Source organism: Echiichthys vipera (assembly GCF_963691815.1).
Source record: "Echiichthys vipera genome assembly, chromosome: 16".
Lineage (NCBI taxonomy): Eukaryota > Metazoa > Chordata > Actinopteri > Perciformes > Trachinidae > Echiichthys > Echiichthys vipera.
Window position 1 is genome coordinate 19,833,962 of NC_139841.1, and position 19,116 is coordinate 19,853,077.

Genomic DNA, 19,116 nt, shown 5'->3' on the forward strand with positions numbered 1-19,116 from the left:
AAACATGTTTGGTCAAGAAGAGGAAAAATAATCCCAAAAGAGCGATCAGCCTTTGATGATATGTGTAAGATATGATCAATAATGTTGGCAACTGTAGACTTATTCTGCATGACTATTAGCCTGCAGTCAAACTACATGTTGATGGCGTAAAAGGTGATTGCTAAAGCCACAAAAGATGGTTGGGAAGTTCCTCAAACGTATTGCTCATTTAATATATTACTACTACCGCTACCTTTTGTCAGTCCCGCCTCGTTTCAGCTCACTCTAGGAAAACACAGATTTGAGTATAAGATAAATCAGAGGGAAACGTGTGGTTTTCTCTGTGTATTTATGCACCATTAAAGGCCAGATATTATTCTCATTTTCAGGTTCATACTTGTATTTTGGGTTTCAGTAGATGTTTAAAAGCTTTACTGTTAAAGAATCACATTATTTCTCTCATACTATTTGTCTGAATGTACCTGTATTTACTGAGAGGCGCCTGTCTCTCTACCTACCTATATAAACTCCATATGAAGTATTGTATAGTATATATAGTACAGTAGTGACATCACAACCATAAAGAAGTCCTAACGGTGCATTTAAAGACACATTTTCTGAATACGGCCGTGTGCATTTTTCTGTCGATTGACCATTTTGATACTTTCATATAGCATTTCAATCTGCTTTATGATAAAAAAAGACATGGAAGTCTTACTTTGTACAATAAGGGATCATTAAATTTCACTTTGTATTCCCCCAGTGGTTTGTTGTCCACACAGAGATAATTATGTAGCTACTAAAACTACCAACGTTTTATTATTATTTACTGTGCACAAAGACAGGTACAGTCCACTTATGTACATGCTGAAATAGAGAAAAGTGGAAAAATAATGAGGGAGCAAATGAGAGAAAGATAGGATCAGCAAAAGCCATTAGGAATATTGAAATGTAACTGATTTGGGCTGCTTTGGCTCGCTACTGGCTTTTCAGGAAGCCTTCCAAGAGTTTAGACAATGAACAGTAAACATGGCATGTTCCTCAGAACAATTCCACATTAGATCTCACAGATCACGTGTCTCTCTTTTTCTCAGAACCAACTGCCCCCACACCACACTACATTGCAGATAAGTGTAGCAGCTAAATCTCATGTTCACTGTGTATGTACTGTACTTACACTTGACAAGAAGCCCTCACAAACTGACAAATGTGCAGAACCCCCCCCCCTTTTCTCTCACTTTCTCTCCCTCTCTCTCTCTCTCTCTCTCTCTCTCCCTCTCTCTCTCTCTCTCACTCTCTCACTCTGTCTCAGAGATTTCTGGTAAGTGACATGTTTGGCCGTTGGCATAATGCCTAGCAAGATCACATGGCATGAATGTCGTGCCTGTGTTGTCTGAGTGTGTGTGTGCATGTGTGTGCGCCTGTGCGTTTGTGCTTGAGTAGAAAAAAATAAAAGAAAGGGGGCATGTGCACATGTGATTGTTCCAAGTACTTTCAGCATGAACAGGAGCACGTAGCAGAGAATTACAGTGTGCTGAGAAGTATGACTAGGACGTGTTTCTGATACGGTCATGAGATTGCATATTCAAACTGGGTGGAAAATTTGATTTTGCACATTAATACCTCATAGTCAAAGCAATTTTGCCTCATTTCATGCTATTTGTGGCATCAGCACATTAAACATTCATGAAGGTTATGTAGCCTTATAGAGCACTTACTTCACTTGTTATTGTGATATAAATGAGGGGGCATTCTGAAAAGCTTAAAAGATTTCCAAGTTGTTCATAATGACTCTAATCTCTCTCAGTATTACCTGGTATTTGATTTCCAGTTCTGGGAGGCTTGGTTGAAGCTCCTTTTTTTGTACTTAATTTACAGTATGCCGGGGCTCACAACCAAAAAGGTCACTGTGGCATTCACTTAAATATCTCTAGAGAAGAATGCGTGAGTTTAAATCGACTTTTGAACGCTCTCTGTCTTTGCAAAGGCTTCATTGTAAGTGAAGGCAGTAGCCTGATCATTTTCTCAGATCCATCGAGTTTCAACGAGGGGACTTTAGACCTACTGTGAAAGTCAAACGTATAATTCGGGGGATGACGCGCGCAGACACACACACACACACACACACACACTCGCACACAAACACATAAATAAAGCCCACAGGATCATGCAGATACACACACGCACACGTACACAGAGAGAGAGAGAGAGAGAGAAAGAGAGAGAGAGAGAGAGAAAGAGCACTGTGGATGGCATTTATCCTCACAGCCCACCTCAATTTTCCATGCTCTTTTGCTGTGTGCTGTAAATAATTAAATTGCTGCAAACTTCAAGCCTCTCTCAAGACTTGTGCCAGTAAACAACACTTCCTAATCAGTGCATAAGGTAATGAGTGAGGAGAGCAAATAGGCTGACCCCTTCTCTGTGGTGATGACCTGTCCTGTATGTGCTCTACATGTCCTAACAGCCTGGCAGAATGCCGGTAGGAGCCAGTGGAAAAAGACAGGAATCTAGGCGGGTAGTTTTCACTACACCGCCCGCCAACCCCCAACCCTTCCCATTTCCACAGCTAACATGCGTTAGCAATTACTGCTAAATCACAGCATTAACTACCTATTTCATTCATTGCGATTGTGTTCCCTGCATAAGGTTAAAGTCAGTCTGACTTGAAATGTTCCTTTGACATTTATTGCTTTGTAATATATTTAAATGTTGAAAATGCCGTTATTGTGGTTATTGTGCCTTGTATTTGTATTTTGTACATGTATTTGTTGTTGTCTTTTACCAAGAATTAGATGAGAGGATGGATACCGCTTTCATATCTGTCCTATCTATTTCCCAGTGAAACCACAAGTTGTTGTGTTGGTACAGCTTAAACAAATGAGTTATAAAGTGTCAATTTTGTGAACTTTTGAAGTGCTGGTAGGCAGAGGGTTTTTAAACTGTTTCCTCGTGTTTCCAGTTTTTGTGCTTGGCTAAGCGTTAGCTTCATATCTATCACATAAATATGTGAGAGAGCGGTATCAATCTTCTCATCTAAATAAGTGTATTTTCCCAAAATGTAGACTATTGCTTTAACTTAAAAAAGCAACAGGTTTAACAACAACAACAAAAAAATCACATTTTTGTTGTTAATTTGTAGCCATGTGAAAAACAGTTTAGGTTGCAATGCTCCATATTGTCAGTCCAGCAGCAATACGAGATTCAGCCCTTAAAAGTAACAAAAAAACATCCTGATGATGATCCATGTTTTTGCGATGTTGTTTACTCAAGGCAGACTAGTTTAACTATGATAGCTTTGTACGGACTGCAGCAAACAAATGTGTATTTTTTGTGGAACTACCACGTTTTAGCAATATTAATTGACTTATCCTCAACTGACCCACATGTACGTGTACAGTACATATAATTAGAGAAAATGCTCAGCCTCCTTTGTCCATGTTGTTTACTCAATCGGACTTGAGACAGAGATAAACAAGCTCTGTGTGCATAGTTCAGGTAGGACCCTGTTCGGTGAAGAGGTTAACCAAGGTGGCATGTTATTTGAGCACATGTATTCTAGCTTAGTCTGGTGCTGACTGGAAGATTCTCAGGTCGCAGTAATGTGCGTGTATGTGTGTGTATGTGTGTGTATGTGGGTGGGAGGGCGAGTCGGTTGGTGGGGAGTGCATGCTCTCAAAATAAATGTGTATGTATCGCTGTACATAAGAACAAACAGTCTTTTATGATACAGTATAACACTAGACAGCATTATGAGTTGTATCATGGGAAATGCCGCATGTCATGAGACATTCTTTTGATTCACCTACTGTACCCTGATCATATCAAACAGCATTTAGTTCCCTCGCTGTCTTTTTTTATTTCTTTTGCATGCAAGAGAATGAATTAAATCATTCTCTCTGCTCTAATTGAAAAAATGTACATGGGGGCACTCAGTCGATGTGGGCGCTGCTCTCTCTGTATGTCTTTGTGTGGGTGTGTGTTTGTGTATGCCTGTCTGTAGACAGTGGGGCACTGATGCTGAAAGATGTGTCCTCATTTTTGCATTGCACTGGGCTCCTCTGGCGGTCATGTTGGGCTGCTCTGATGTCACGCATGTGTCGCTGCAAAGCATTCAGCAGCACAGAAACGACAGGGCAGGGTGATCAAAATGGCATGTTCATTCTCTCCATACCCCTGCCCCCCCTCTACTTTTATGTCACTCTCTTCCCGTCACTCACTCTTTTACTCACTTTGCTATATGCACTGGAAACAAACAATTTGTCATGCTTTTGTGGTTTTTTTTGTTGTCATTATGCTCCCCCACTGCTAGAGGGGGACGCCTCACGAGGGGGAAAGCAGCTGCTTTGCCGGGTAGAAATGAAATGCTGCTGTCACACTTAAAGGTGCCACAATCCTGTCAGAGCACAACCTCATTTTATGTTTTTTAAATTCCTCACCTCGCCTCACCTCGCCCCTGTTTGATTGATACTCTTGTTGCAGCTGCTATCCACCATTTGTAAATGTTCTTAGAAGAAGCTCCGCTTACAACATGTCACATTGTCCAAAGTTACGGGAATATTTTTCATTGGAATTGCGTTACAGCAGGTGAAAATTTATAGACCTGGTTTTCACAAGGAACGTTTTTTTAGGATAAATCAGAAAAGGCTTGAACTTGCAAACTTGTTTAGTCTTGTGGATGGAGCTGTGCCTCAACAACTACAAGGATGGGATTTTACCAGCCCTTTTAACCATATATCATAATATTTTGCTGGTTAGCAAGTTAGTTGATCTTTCAAAGGCATAGCCCCCAAACTCAATGTTATAGTACAGTTATTTTCAGATTACTTAATGTTGGTGGTCTATAGTGCTTGACTCTATAAGGCTAAGAATCTAAAAAAATTTGCTCTTTTTTTAAAAATTGCTTTTGCCGAACACTCCATGACTGTTGTTGTGGGTGAAACCACATTTCAAACAATTCCATTTTTTTTGTTATCGGATTGAAACCTCCCCAGCAAAAATAAAGTTCTTTGAGGTCTAAAGGCCCGGGAACTCCCCACCCATCAGTACAACCGATCAAGTTCCTGGGATGAGTCTAAAACTGTAAGTCCAGCTTGCTTTGGAATCTAGATAGCATTTGACCTGGATGACTAAGAATTGTTATAGATAAAAATCACAATGCTGATATAAAGTCCAACATATCAACCAACCGCATGTGGGAGATTGTCTTCCCCTGGCAACCTTTAGTGGCTCTAGTAGTTATGACGTGAGCAAAGGAGGAAGTGAGGTCATATAGTTGGGGTGGATGGATGGCTCAAACAAATACAAGATTTTGACTTAGAGGATTGCTGTTTGTTTCCTGTGTGAAAATAAAAGTCAACATTAAACTTATTTTAAGCTGCGACAAATGAGTCTCTCACCAACACTCTTTAGCAACTGGAGCAGCAAGAATGGAGTTGGAGTTGAGAGCAGCAGATTCTACATTCCTATGTAGGAATTTTGTGATTTTTTAATCTGGACCCAATTTCCCTATTTAATAATAATTCTAGCCAGACAGTGACAAAAATAAGCATTTTAAGTGGACATATATTTTTGGTGCTCAGGTGCGGTAATCGTTTGATTACATTGCAGCCTGGTTCACGGTAGACCAGAACATACACAGAAATACATGGGGGAATAGGGTCCAGGTTAAAAGAAATACTGAAATTCCCTATTAACTCACAAGTCATAATTTTTATTTGAATGAAAACTCAACTCCTAGCTTTTGCTGTGCACAAATGTTCAGGTGGTTCATTTGATTTCCAAAAGTATCTGATAAATATTTAAAGACACTTAAATTTGAGAACAGAATTAGATGTGGTGGTAGAATGAGTGTTGTGTAAGGCGTCCTAGGTTTAGAAAAAGATTTTGGCTTGTTAGTTAGTTTTTGGCAAAAAAACCCCCAAACAAGTAAAAAATTAGATAACGCTGACTTTTGATTTCACACAGGACACAAACAGCGGCCTCCCGGGTGAAAGCCCTGTGTTTGTTCGATCCATCCTTCTACCCTGACCTCGTTCGTGCACAGACTTTATCGCTCTTTATACCATGTCGCCTGACTTCCTCCTTCAAGACAGCCCTGCACATACTGGCTCACGATTAAGGGTTATATACAAATAATGCATTAATTTCCATAAATTACAAACAGTGAATAAGAACAGTCCGTAAAACACAAATGGTATGTACAATACAATGTTTTCCTATCCGCTCCATTCACTTGGTATCTGTCTTTTTGTAGTACTGTATATGCGTGTGAAGGATTACCACTGATATGCTTTCATTTCATGCGGATTCATCCTATTTCCTCCATTTTTCACTGTCTTGTGCACCATGAAAATCAAATCATGTTTGGAACAAATGCATACTGAGTGTCACCACTGATACACATACACTCGTACACATACAGACCTCCTGTGAAATCTAACCTAATTGTATTCCTTGTGTGACAGTCAGTGACACTCAGCAGGCCGTCTCATGGCTCTTGTTGTCCCCAGATGAAGGTCATGTAAAGAGGGATATCAGTTGGATTTTAGGGCCCTGTGCTTTTCAAACAAAGTGCAAGCAATGGCACAAATCCGCCGTGATTTAGCATACTTGAGTATCAGATGTCTTGTGGACAGGAGTGCTAGCACAGCAGTGACACACCTGCTTCGAAATTGTACTTGCAAGAATAAATTATCAAGGAATTCTAAAGTCAGGCAGCCAGCATCAAGTACAGCCAATTAACTCTTCTTAAACTTGTACACTCCCTGTCATGGCACGATCACAGATTGGAAATGAGCGAGCGCATTCAAGATGCCACAAAAGCTGATATAAACCTGATGTCCTTGTCAAAGAGTCACAAGGCAGGCGTTCAACACCCTGAGTGTGATGCCCAGGGCAAATTATGTTTGTTTTACTTCACATAAACAGTTATCCGTTCACATACACCTAACTTTTTACTGTGAAAAACACAATTTCTTTTTTTTTGCATTCACACTGTTGCCACAAACTCTGTCTAGAACAGCCTTGTAATAAACTCTACCTTCATGAAGGTAGAATAAGAAAAACTGCATAAAGTCTTGATCAGAGTGCTTTTGAGCAACCTGGATGTTTTTTTGTAATTATTTTCAGTGACAGTGAAACGTTTTGTTCGCTATGTATCTCACATCACAAACTTCAGCTCTGAGCAGTAAAGCGCCCATCATCGTTTAAAGTCATAATCCACAACATTTGAGATGTTGTTTCTAGCGGTGAGATGTAATTGCAGGCGTGCCTCTGGGACGTCATCTTCTAGAGTTCCTTTTGAAACCAAACAGTGTTGACAGATTGGCAGCTCTCACCTGCGCGGTGCGGCGTGATGCCTTCACTTGCTCCACACTGATAGGAGAGCCGAAGAAAGAGAGTGAGATAAAAAAGAAAGTGTCACTAGCTGTGCGATGCATTTGATTTTAAAAAGTGTCACAGACACTTAGGTGTTATTTCTCGGCAAAGCATCAAATGCAAGCGCCTTAATTAATGGGTCATATGATCGATAAGCATTGTTTAAACTTACTCTCTTAAGTAGATTCAAATCTCATGGACTACAACTTTAACTTCACTGCAAAATAACATTTAGGCTGAGGACGGATGATTCGGTGGTTGCCATGAAAAAATAAAAGATGCAACTGGCAACGTTCTGTCTGGTCAGGGCATGTTAAAGTCATAATCCGTGAGATCGTCGACTTTATTGTCTATTAAGTTCCTATCAAAGGGTGAGTTAAAATAAGGGTGATTGATAATATGACCAACTAATGAAAGCGCTACTACTGTACTTGCCTTTTTGCTGAGTGTCTGTGGCAACATTCCCTCCATAGATGTAAATAAGCCGCCATGTTAGTGAGGCTGTTGAAAGCGACTGGTCTGCCGGAGGAGCTCATCACTGCCGGCTATGCTGCATTCACTTGTAATCGGAAAATCGTGAACTTCCAACTTCTGAATCAGGCTTGTAGTAAGGGCAGAAGTGTAATAGGTACATGTGTGTGTATGGATTTAAGAGGGTACCATATAGGGGGCGGACCGGAAGAAGAGAGGTGAATATGTGTCAATAAAGTTTACAAAAGAGCAAAAAGAAAAAAAGTCAACACACATAGTGACCCTGAACATGACAAGATGGAGGGCTCTGAGAGAACAGGCTCACCTGCAGTTACATCTTACCTCCAAAGAGGCCGCTAGAAACAAGATATCTCAAAAAAGGCAGTCTGTTGGACCTTGCTCAGTCTTCTCAGGGCCTAACCCTCGCTCTTTTTACTGGACAGTAGTTTCATACAGGTCCTAACTTTGCAATTAACCCTTAATTAATATACCATGTATACCAAAATTGACAATTATATCAGTTTGATCTCCGTTGACTAATCATTTTCAAGTAGTGTCATCACCAAATGGGGAAATTGCAAAAACAGATACTGATATTTTGATGGCAGAAGATAAGTGCCAGCATGAAATTAAGCCCCTTAAGCTCATGGAAAATGTACAATTCTATGTTACGCTTTAGACATCCACGAGTCACATGGCAGCTATAAGAGCTGATGCCAATGAAAAGGATTTATTAATAAGAAAAAAAGACATATCCCATGGCAGTGATGGTGCAGTATACTGTATCATTGTGTACACACTCAAATGCTGCACACATTCATTCTACTGATGCCTCCTGAATCATTTCTTGTGATGGTGGACTCTCTCTTCCCTCCTTAACACACATAGCTTCCTTTTAAGTTGGAAATTGGGGGGAATTTTCGGTCTTGTGTCAGTGTTTGTTCAAAATATCTCAGTCTTGCGTGAGTCCTGGGCCCGAGTTTCCCTGCTGCTCTAACGTCACACTTATGTGTTGCTATAAACTGGAACGACCCGCCGGCTCCTGTGGTTCTGCAATATGAGCTTAATATTTCTGAAAAATCCAACTGTCTTTGTCCTTTTACGCTTTCTCCTGTTGTTCTCATATTTTACTGTATTCCCTTTCCTTTTCCTCTGTCATATAGCAGGATTTTCCTTCCCAGATTATGCCAGTCTAAGAAGCCTCTTTGGTGGCGCTGACATTTTGGAGTCAGTTTTGTGGAGGTGGAATCTCTTTGGATTAGAACAAAGTGTCAGTTTGTTGTTATCACTTGGCTTCGTCTGTTGCCTTGCTCTGACAAGCAGACACCAACTGCAAATGTTTGAAATGCAATTACACCATAAAAATAGTAATTGGGCATTCTGATCAAGTCTTCAATGGGGATATTACTGATACAGCCATTCGGGTTTATTTAGTCTATTAGTATTTTGATTTATTTTATTTTGTAGCAATTTTTCTCTGTGTCATCTTGGCTCCCTTAGTTTCTTTCCTCATCCAGAACTCCTTTTCTCTATCATGCTGCCTGATTTCCCTATTCCTCTTTAACTCTTCTCCCTGTGACTGCACTTTGTCAACTTCTCTCTTGTTCTTTTCTATTTGCATCTTTCACACACCCTTTCTCTGTTCTCTCTCCTTTTGTTCATCTATCTCCTCTACTCCACCCCTCCTTTTTTGCCTTTTTCAATTTAATCTCCCCTTATGTACTTTTCAATTTTTCTCCCTCCTCTGTCTCTGTCTCTCCGACTGTATGCCCAAAAGCCATCATGTATATTCAAGGGCATGTGGGTTGATATGTTTCTGTGTATGGGTGTGTGCAACAATCCTGATGTCCTAGTCACCGGAGTTTGTGATGTAGTAGCCGCTGCTACTGTTTGTTTGTTTACCTCCCACAGCCACTTGGAGTTCATTAGCAATGCCTTTGCCTCAGGAGGATTATTCACACACAGTCATAAACGAGCGCGCGTGCGCACACACACACACACACACACACACACACACACACACACACACACACACATGCTCTTCCTTTGTCTCTTCCACTGTCTGGTACTAACGCAGGAGACACAAATCTCACTGATGTCACCTCGACTACGAGCTTAACGGACAGGTAGCTGTTACAGTTTTCTGTCAAAACTTTGTGTTTGATTAAGTCTCCAAACACTGGGAAATGTCAGAGTTTTACGTGCAAAAGAGGTTTTTTTTCCATACACGTGTGCATGTTAGTATTTATCCTTCGTCCCTGCAATAGAACATGGATGGATAGATGTTATTGTTCATTTTGCACAAATAACAATTGACTGACTGATTTAAGGGAGAAAAATGGTGACTACTAATTACAGTAGCAGCAGGCAATAATATAGCATGTGATGGGGCAAGGGAATAAGCCAAATTTATCTCAAATTACTGAAATCATAAATGTCTTACCAATGCAATCAAGTCTCAAATTCCAAGTTGAAGTGAATCACATATAATTAAATTGAGAATAGCTACGAATGAGAATGAGGACTATATTTGTTGGAATATATTTGAGCACAACCCACCTAGACTGATTTTAAATCACTATGTAGAATTCATGTTGTTCAATTGCAGTGCGTCCGCTACCGAAACAAGCTATGAACACAACCCATGACATTATTTAAAGGTACCCCATTTAAAAAGGTGAGATTCCCAGGTCGAGGTGCTATATAAAAAGTGTGAAAGTATCCAAACACTCCACAGAAAAATTCACATATATGCAGAAGCTGTGCCTTTAAATGAGACATCCATACTTTTGAACAATTTTGATGTCACCACTATACTATATATACAAGTAGGTAGAAGGTGCTGCTACAGTGTTGTTACAGTCATTCCCTGTTGGTATAGTCAGAGAAACCAGGAGAGCAGATGCGGAAGACCCAGAAATACTGATCAATCAGAGAAGACTGGTGCTAAAGTCGCTATAATATTGGCATATTCAGACAGAAAGTATGAGAATAATACTGTCTGTCTGGACATTAAAACATGTAAACATGTTCTTATAGAAACCATAAATACAAACATAAACCTGAAAATTAGTATTTAACATGGGACATTTAAGTTGAAATGGCTAACTTGTTAGCACGCAGTTTCCAATTTACACCTGAAGCTGATTCAGAGAAACATTAGGATTTAGTTCGAGTTTCTGGACACGTGGCAGATGCAGGTCCAGTATTCACTGTCTTTTGAATAATATCTGTCGCTTTAGCTGCTAAAAGCTACACTATGTCCACCAGCTAGCAGCTGACCTTGTATGTCTACGTGCTGTGCAGGTAGGTTGTAGGTTGGTTCAAAATGATTTTGCTGAACACAGCTGTCTGCTGCAGCCAAAACGATAGTATGAGTCAGTGAGAGTGAACTTATTAAGTTGTGGGATGAAAAAACAAAACAACATGCTAAAAGAAGCTACAAAGCTCTGTAAAAATGAGGCTGACAATTCTCTGTGGGTTTGTTACTACTGACGTCCCTTGTCACATCACACATAGTCATTTAACCCATTGTAAATTTCAAAAATATTGATTATAGCCACTTTAAGTGACGAGCAAGGCAGCTTCTGATTTATGGTAGTCTCACATTGCACATCTCCACAGCGCTGTGTCAGCGCTGGAGTATGGTCTGGCTGCACGCGTTGGTATAGGTGAATCAAATGGCTTTGGCTTGTTTGTATCTCTTTAAATCAATCATAATGATCTTGGGCGGTGCTAAGCCCCAGATACAGTGACGGCAAGATAGATAGCAGAAGGGGACTGTACATCCACATCGTAATGTTACATCTTACCAGAAGTTCAACAAATCAATCAGCTGTCAGTCCAGTCCAAGAGTCATGTTGTATTAATCAAGACAAACAAGAAATGGCACTGATGTATACATTCTTATTGTTTAGCTTGATCTATCTAACAATACAAGACAAGATATTAGGACACAGGTTTAGATTGCATTACCCAAACTGAGTGATGTTTTTCTATATGACTTCAAATCCACATTGTCATTTTCATATTGCCACAGACAGCATTGTGCCATTAGTTAAATTCCGCCTCTTTATTTTTCCTTCTACTCAGACCACAAGTTACATTATTGGTGCATATTGAGTGAATACAAGTGGAAAGATACCAGACAGTATTCAGCCCACAACAAATAATTTCATAGTTGTCTGTTTGTTACATAACTATGAATCATAGGGAGATTTTCTTTTTGTTTTTTTAAGAAAAGGTGATTTTTATCCTGACTATGTGCAGACAACTTCACCCAGCGGGGTCTATACACAGAGAATGATGTTGCATTGTAAGCAGTGATAAGCAGCCTTGCTCTCGCTCTCTCGCTCTTTCTCTTTCTCTCTCTCTCTCTCCCTCCTTCGCTCTCTCTAGGCATCCCATAATGATACTCAGACAGACTCAGGCAGACACCCGCTCGGTCCCGATTGGTAGTACTGTTGCCAGGGAGCGTTGCCGTCTCAACGTGGATAGAATCTGTTGTCTGGTACACTTTAGACATGAGAACAACTGCAGGATCTGAATATTTATAACGAAGGGACTGTTCATATTGAGATTGTATAGAGGCAACATAAGCAGGGGAGGAAGAAGCTGTTCCTATTCAGCTCACTTCAAAAATGTATTTTAATTTGCTTTTATTTGTGGACTGCCGTACTTAAAATGAGATATTAATTACTGTTATCACTTATATGTATTGGTCTTCTTAATATTTGTCAAGCTTAGTTAGGTTGTCATTATGTGCAGCCTTAATAAAAGTTGGTGAGACCCCAACTTAATTTCAAGATAAAACTTACTTGAACTGTTCTATAAAGTACTAAATGATAAATACATGAGTCATTATGTGTATGATTTTTATAGTCTTATGTTTGAATGTTACCCAATTGTCATTTGAGCAATAGCTACAACTAGGACTTAAATCTGTGTGCATGTGTGTGTGCGTGCGTGCGTGCATGTGTGTGCGTGCGTGTGTGTGTGTGTGTGTGTGCCATCTGGCGAATCGTTTAATTTCTTCATATTATTCAAATATGCCTGGACCTGCTGCTACAGTTAATAACACTGTCCGTAGGTATGAATCCTTGATTAAAATGGATGTAACACATTCCAACAAAGCAGACAACAGCAATCAGAACAGCATTCAGATCTCATATCCGCCGGCACACACACACACACACACAAACACACACACACACACACACACACACACACACACACACACACACACACACACACACACACACATACACGCCTGGCATACAGTGCCAAAAGTCACAGTCGGGTATATAACGATGATTATAAAAACACGCCTTAGTATGCGAGAAACTTTGACATGGAAATGCAAACACAGAGAAATGAGGACACAAGAAGCAGGGAGGCTCACTCAAACACACATACACACACACACACACACACACACACACACACACACACACACACACACTGTATATAATCACTTGTTCGCCAAACAAGTTGAGGGAGTTCATGCCTTATATTTTTTCATCACCGATGTGCAAAGTCTATATTTGATGCAGGAGGGAGGAGGATGCAATTTACGTGCTAATGTTTTTGTGTGTTTATGTGCACTTTTATGTGTGAATGTGTGTGCCTACCCTCATGATGCATGTACATTATTTGTTTCAAATTCTTCCGTGCATACATTTACATGAACATACGGCTGTGTCTATGTTTCTGTGCAGTGTGGCACACCGCTGATCTGTCTGCCTGACTCAACATATTCTCCGTTCATTCTCCTTTGCTCTTTCTCTCCCCCCTCCCTCTTTTCCCTCATTCCCACCCCACCCCCTCCCTTTCACTCTGCCCCGGCTGGCACGTACATGCATGTCTGTAGACTCTGTACTGTGCTTGCTGCCGTGGCACGCGCCAACCTCACTGCAATGCAGCCCTGTGTGCATTAATTGGCAGAGAGACAGTGGGTATGTGGTATGCAGGGCTGGAAGGATAGAGAAAAAGGGAGCGGGGAGAAGCAAGAGGTGATGTAAGGACACAATAGTGACAATAAGTGATGGATGGAATGATGGACAAGCCGTCTGGCAGGTTAACAGAGGAACCGACAGACAGACAAACAGAAAGTGTATCGCTGAGTGTGCACAGGGAGATTACCTGACCTGACTGTGTGTTGGCGTGTGTGTGTGTAAGAACAGGGTATACTTCAGTTTGCGTTAGTGTGCTTGCAGATTTGTGTCTCCTGCATTTGAGTGGGCTTTTTGTGTGTGCTCACTCATGTGTGCCTATATGTGCCGTGCAGATATCACGCTGCTGGGGCAAAGCTCCCTAAAGTCTGACTCACTGTATTCAACGCATTGTGATATCCTCCCTTTCATATTTCCGCTGTGACTGAAGAGTAAAAAGTTTGCTCGGTTAAGCACAACTTTCTCCACTTGAGGTTTTGTTTGGCAAAAAAATGAAGCACAATGTGTCTGGAGACACGCTCAGATATATTTAAAAAAAAAAAAAAAAAGAAGCTCTGCATCAGATTGTGTGTTTTGAGGTGAGACTTAGAAATCACAAGTATTTACTGTCTTCACTTGTCTTTGTCCAAAAATGCAGCGCAGAGGTCAGAGAGCTTCCTTTATTGTGTTCTTGTACTGACATGCAAGAATTACACATTTACATGTGTGTACGCGCATACTGTACATACTGCACTTACTAATCCGTCACAGTTATTTTGCATTCTTACCCTCCCACGCACATCTTTCTGGAAACTAATCCTTTCTGTTAGCTGTTGTCTTTTATCTTTCCGTCTCTTCCCCGTCAGAGGCTGCGACATCTGGCTCCTGTCCTCCCGCATCCACATTAACGGAGGCCTTGAGAAACAATCTAACAACAGAAAACACAGAAATGTCACCTGGCTAAGCTTAGCCAGCAAAACCGGAGGCGTGAATTAATCATTTAATTTACCAATTCATGTAGAAATACAAAATAGTCTTGCGTGAAGACAGTACTTCTCTCTTGTGTGTAGGTGTTTGGCAGAGAGGTCCTCGCATGATTCAGAGAAAATACACAATACTTTAAAGTATTTACTCAAAAGTAAAAAAATATTTTTTAAACTATTGTCCTCCAAAGGTTGCAAGACGATGAGAAATACCTTGAAATGACAGATTGTTTTTGATAAAGCTTTTTTTTATTCTAGAATTGGAAGGCTTAGAGGATTACAACATCACGTATATTTAAGCTTGCAGTTTAGTAAAGCTTTGCTTTACCAAGACGTGACGCAATCTCTTTTCAGACTTGCGTCAATCAGGGATTTCAGAAGTTTCACTATTTGATGTTTAATTAAATAACGGTGGCTATGACCTCTGTAATCTTTTCTCATTTCTCCTTTAGTCTTAGTCACCCCCCTTCTTTCTGTGAGACCATATATGCATCTGTGTCCAGGGGCAAGTGGCAGAAGTTACTTCAACCTAATTGTCTTTCTCTACTCGTACTGTCCTCAAATGACTTTCTCTCTGTCTCAACTCTCCCCTCCCTCCCTCCCTCCTGTGCTTCTCTCTAGCTCTGCCCAGTCTCTGTCTCCGTCTGTAACTGTAGCCTGTGTTTTTCTCTCCCTCCCACTCCCTGCGACGTATAGATACTGCATTGATCAGACACACGCGCGCAGACACATGCACACACACACACGCACACACACACACACACACACACACACTGAGCCTCCCACTCCTTTCATCATTGATTCGCTGTGCTGTGCTGTGCTCTCTTTCTCTCTCCCCATTCTCTTTCTCTCTCTCTCTCTCTCTCGCTCTCTCGCTCTCTCTCTCTCTCTCTCTCTCTCTCTCTCTCTCTCTCTCTCTCTCTCTCTCTCTCTCTCTCTCTACAGCGGCACTTGTTGAATTCAACCCTTGGAGAATAGAGAGAGGGGAAGAACCACAGAGAGATAATGACAGGGAGGCAGGGGGAGGCTTTGAGACAGCGCTAGAACAGATAGTGAGCAGAGAGAATGGGGCTTTGGAGGGTGTAGAGAGATAGAAGATAGGCTGGGGAAGACAGACAGACAACGGAAAAGTCAGTCAGACAGCAGAGAGAGAATTACCTTTGAGACAGTGGGAATGACACTTTAAGTGAAAGAGAGAGTCGACCAGACGGAGTACTGTATATCAGAGTGCTCTCTTTCCATCTCTTACTACTCCTCTTCTGTCCTGGTTCTGACTGCCGCTGGTGTGTCAAGGCTCCATGGTGTGTTTTAACCAGAAGACTGGCTTACACAGGTCAGAATTGTCTGGGATAGCAGCGAGAGCCTTTCTCTGCATTTGTGCATGTGTGAGAGACTGTTTGCAGGGGAAAGCTGTGTGCTTGTTTCTCCAGGTGAGTGCTTGCGTGCCAGAGTACACAGTAATTTCCCTATGCAGCCTGTACTGTATGTGTGTTTGTGTGTTTAGGCGTGCACACTTTTATGTAAGTAAGCCAGAGTGCATGCCTGTCTGCATGGAGTGCATGAAGTGGGAGAGAGAGCAAGAGAGAGAGAGAAAGAGAGAGAGAGTGTGTGTGTGAGAGAGAGGCGGTGACATTTTTTTTCAGTTTGTATTCCTGGAAACTGTTCTGCAGCATTGCTTAATAATGAAACCAGTGCGTATATGTATGTGTGTGTGGGTTGGTGGGGAGAGAAAAAAACAATGACACAAGGTTCAGGGAAGGAAAGAAAGTGTAATTATGTGCCTGAAGTATGTTAACTGTGAAGGAGAACGTTAGTGTGAAATATGACGTGAGTTAAGAGTTTAGAAAGAGGACAAATCCGGACAACGGTATGTAGAGTCAGCAAAATTAAGGACTCTCTAAAGGATCTCTAAACTCTGACATGAAAAAACTGATGGCATTCAGTGTGGTTCCCTCCCTTGGAAAAGTTTTTGTCGAGGCTGATTTACAGGTCCATGGTTGATACATTAAGTACAATACATGGAATGAGTCCAAGGTTCTTGGAATTTAAGCCATTTAAAACAACATAGTCTTAAGGTATTTCACATCCTCCTCATGTACAGGAGGCACGGCATTCTATTGTTGTTTTTTTATATGCGCCGACTTGACTCCTCCTTTCTCTCTCTTGCCTCTACTCTCTCACCCACTATATCCGCATATCCATCTCTCTTTCACACACCTCTCACTTCTCCCTCAACAACTGTATTCATTTTCTCACTTCATCTCAACTCTATTTTCATTCTTTCCTTTTAAGATTCTCTCAATTTTCCCTTCTCGCCTCTCTACCTCCCGGTGGCATGTTTTTTTTTCATCTTTCACGCATTGTCTTTTCACTCCTTCTTTATCACCGCATTTCTTTTTTTCCAATGCATTCTACATACCTCCTCTTTTTTTCACAGATGCCTCTCTCAGTGGCGGAGTCTGCAGTGAATATCTGAAACCTCATCTTCCTCTTCCTCTGTGGCCAACATGTCCCAGCTGCTCCATGTGGAGATCCCGAACTTTGGAGCCACAGTTCTGGGCTCCCTTAATGAGCAGCGCCTGCTGGGACACTACTGCGATGTATCCATCCTGGTCAAAGGTCGGTTAGGAGGAAATCTTGAGCTTTTATTTTACTTACAGGACTTTGAAATGATAATAGAACTTTAAATCAATATTCTCAACTTTTTTTCTATTCTGTGTTATTTCTATCAACCAGGTCAGGCCTTCAAAGCCCACCGGGCAGTTTTGGCTGCCAGCAGCCTCTACTTTCGTGACCTCTTCAGCAGCTCCACCAAGAGCCAGTTTGAGTTGCCCTCCTCAGTCACACCTGCTTGCTTTGAGCAGATTCTCACTTTCTGCTATACAGGGAAGCTAACAATGGCAGCTAGTGAACAGCTGGTGGTCATGTACACAGCTGGCTACCTCCAAATTCAGCATATAGTTGAAAGAGGCATGGACCTAATGTTCAAAGCAAACTCACCTCACTGTGACTCGCAAACAGCAGGGTCTTTAGAGGAAACAGGATCTGAGCCGCAGAGTCCTTGTAATAATGGTAACGGCTTAGCGGTGGCTGCCCTTTTGGGAACCCCGGGCTGGTCTCCATCCCTACTCTTGCCGCAGCGTAAGATTAAACTAGAAGGGGGTGACCCAACGCCCCTGACAATGCCTTCTACGCAAAGCAAGATTTCATCTTCGGAGTTGGGGAGTCGGCTGGCGAGGGCCAGTTCACTGTTCTACACGACGGCTGGTGGGACTCCCATCCCCGGTTTCCCTACTTACCACTTCCAAAGTGCTGGTGGGGGAGGAGCAGGAGGCGGTGCAGGAGTTGAAAGGTCCAGTCCCGGAGCATCCAGCCTGCCAACCACTGACAGTCCTACATCCTACCAGAATGAGGATGAGGAGTTTGAGGAAGAGCCCTATGATGGGATCACAGAGGATGCCTACGGTCATCTCTACGGACGTTCAGCTAACCCTTATGGAAGTGAGTATCATGTGATATTGATGCTTTTATTGAATCTTTGGGAAGTGTTGCAGCGCTTTAGTGTATTTGGTGGAGAGCACTCATCACTGAGGCTTTACTCTGGAATATTTTTCATCATTAAAAAACAGTAGGTTCTCAGTTATATTCAAAAACTTCTATTACATTTGTATCTTACGACAAACTCATGGATATTTTATTCGACTTGACCAACTGTTATAGTATTTATTTAAATCCAGCAAATTAAAGTTCTTAAAAAGGAAAAACCTTATGTGACTCGTCAGATAGCTTGTCTCAAAGAATCATCAGAGAAGCCATCATTAGAAACTGATTGGGAAAGAGCAGATGCTTTCAAAACATACCTGGCAGGTGATTGGATGAACCATCTGTCTCTCAAACTCTCGCCAAAGTCAGTCATGAGGAGAGAGAAAACATTGTTTTCCGTCTTGAAAAGCCGTCAGGGACTTTCTCTTCTAACAATGAAGAAAAACTATCCATTTCTGATAAAACTGATGCTATTGCAGCATCTAAGCTAACCTCTTTAGGATCCGCAATGTTGTTTTAATGAGCAGTTGCCTCAACTGTCAGTAGCTCCTGACAGGAATCTGATTGGCTGGCTCATTTTTTTTTTTATCTGAACACAAACACAATACTTGGAGCCTGACAAGATGGATTTTTGTGTCACATGTGAACCAGTGATTCTTGCGTGATCTGGTGAGAATTCAGCTGCTGTGCAAAGTGAGAAAAAACTGGTCAAATGAGCAAATACTCAATTTCAGTGTGAACCCTGATTCAATATCCTCTTGTCAGTATCTTCATAATCTTTCTTGTCATGTAACTTCTGAGTAAGGGAATTGCTTTCTCAATTGCGCTTA

The 19,116-nt window shown here is 41.4% G+C and overlaps 1 protein-coding gene across 1 annotated transcript in view; it reads left to right on the forward strand.

Moving 5' to 3' along the window:
* The window catches only part of nacc2 (NACC family member 2), a 30,357-nt gene that overhangs the window by 4,731 nt on the left and 6,510 nt on the right, over positions 1 to 19,116 (forward strand). The window contains exons 2-3 of the mRNA XM_083929654.1: positions 17,181 to 17,362; positions 17,480 to 18,244. Coding sequence (XP_083785780.1) covers positions 17,251 to 17,362; positions 17,480 to 18,244 — 877 coding nt within the window. The 5' untranslated portion in view covers positions 17,181 to 17,250. The remainder of the gene's footprint in view (positions 1 to 17,180; positions 17,363 to 17,479; positions 18,245 to 19,116) is intronic.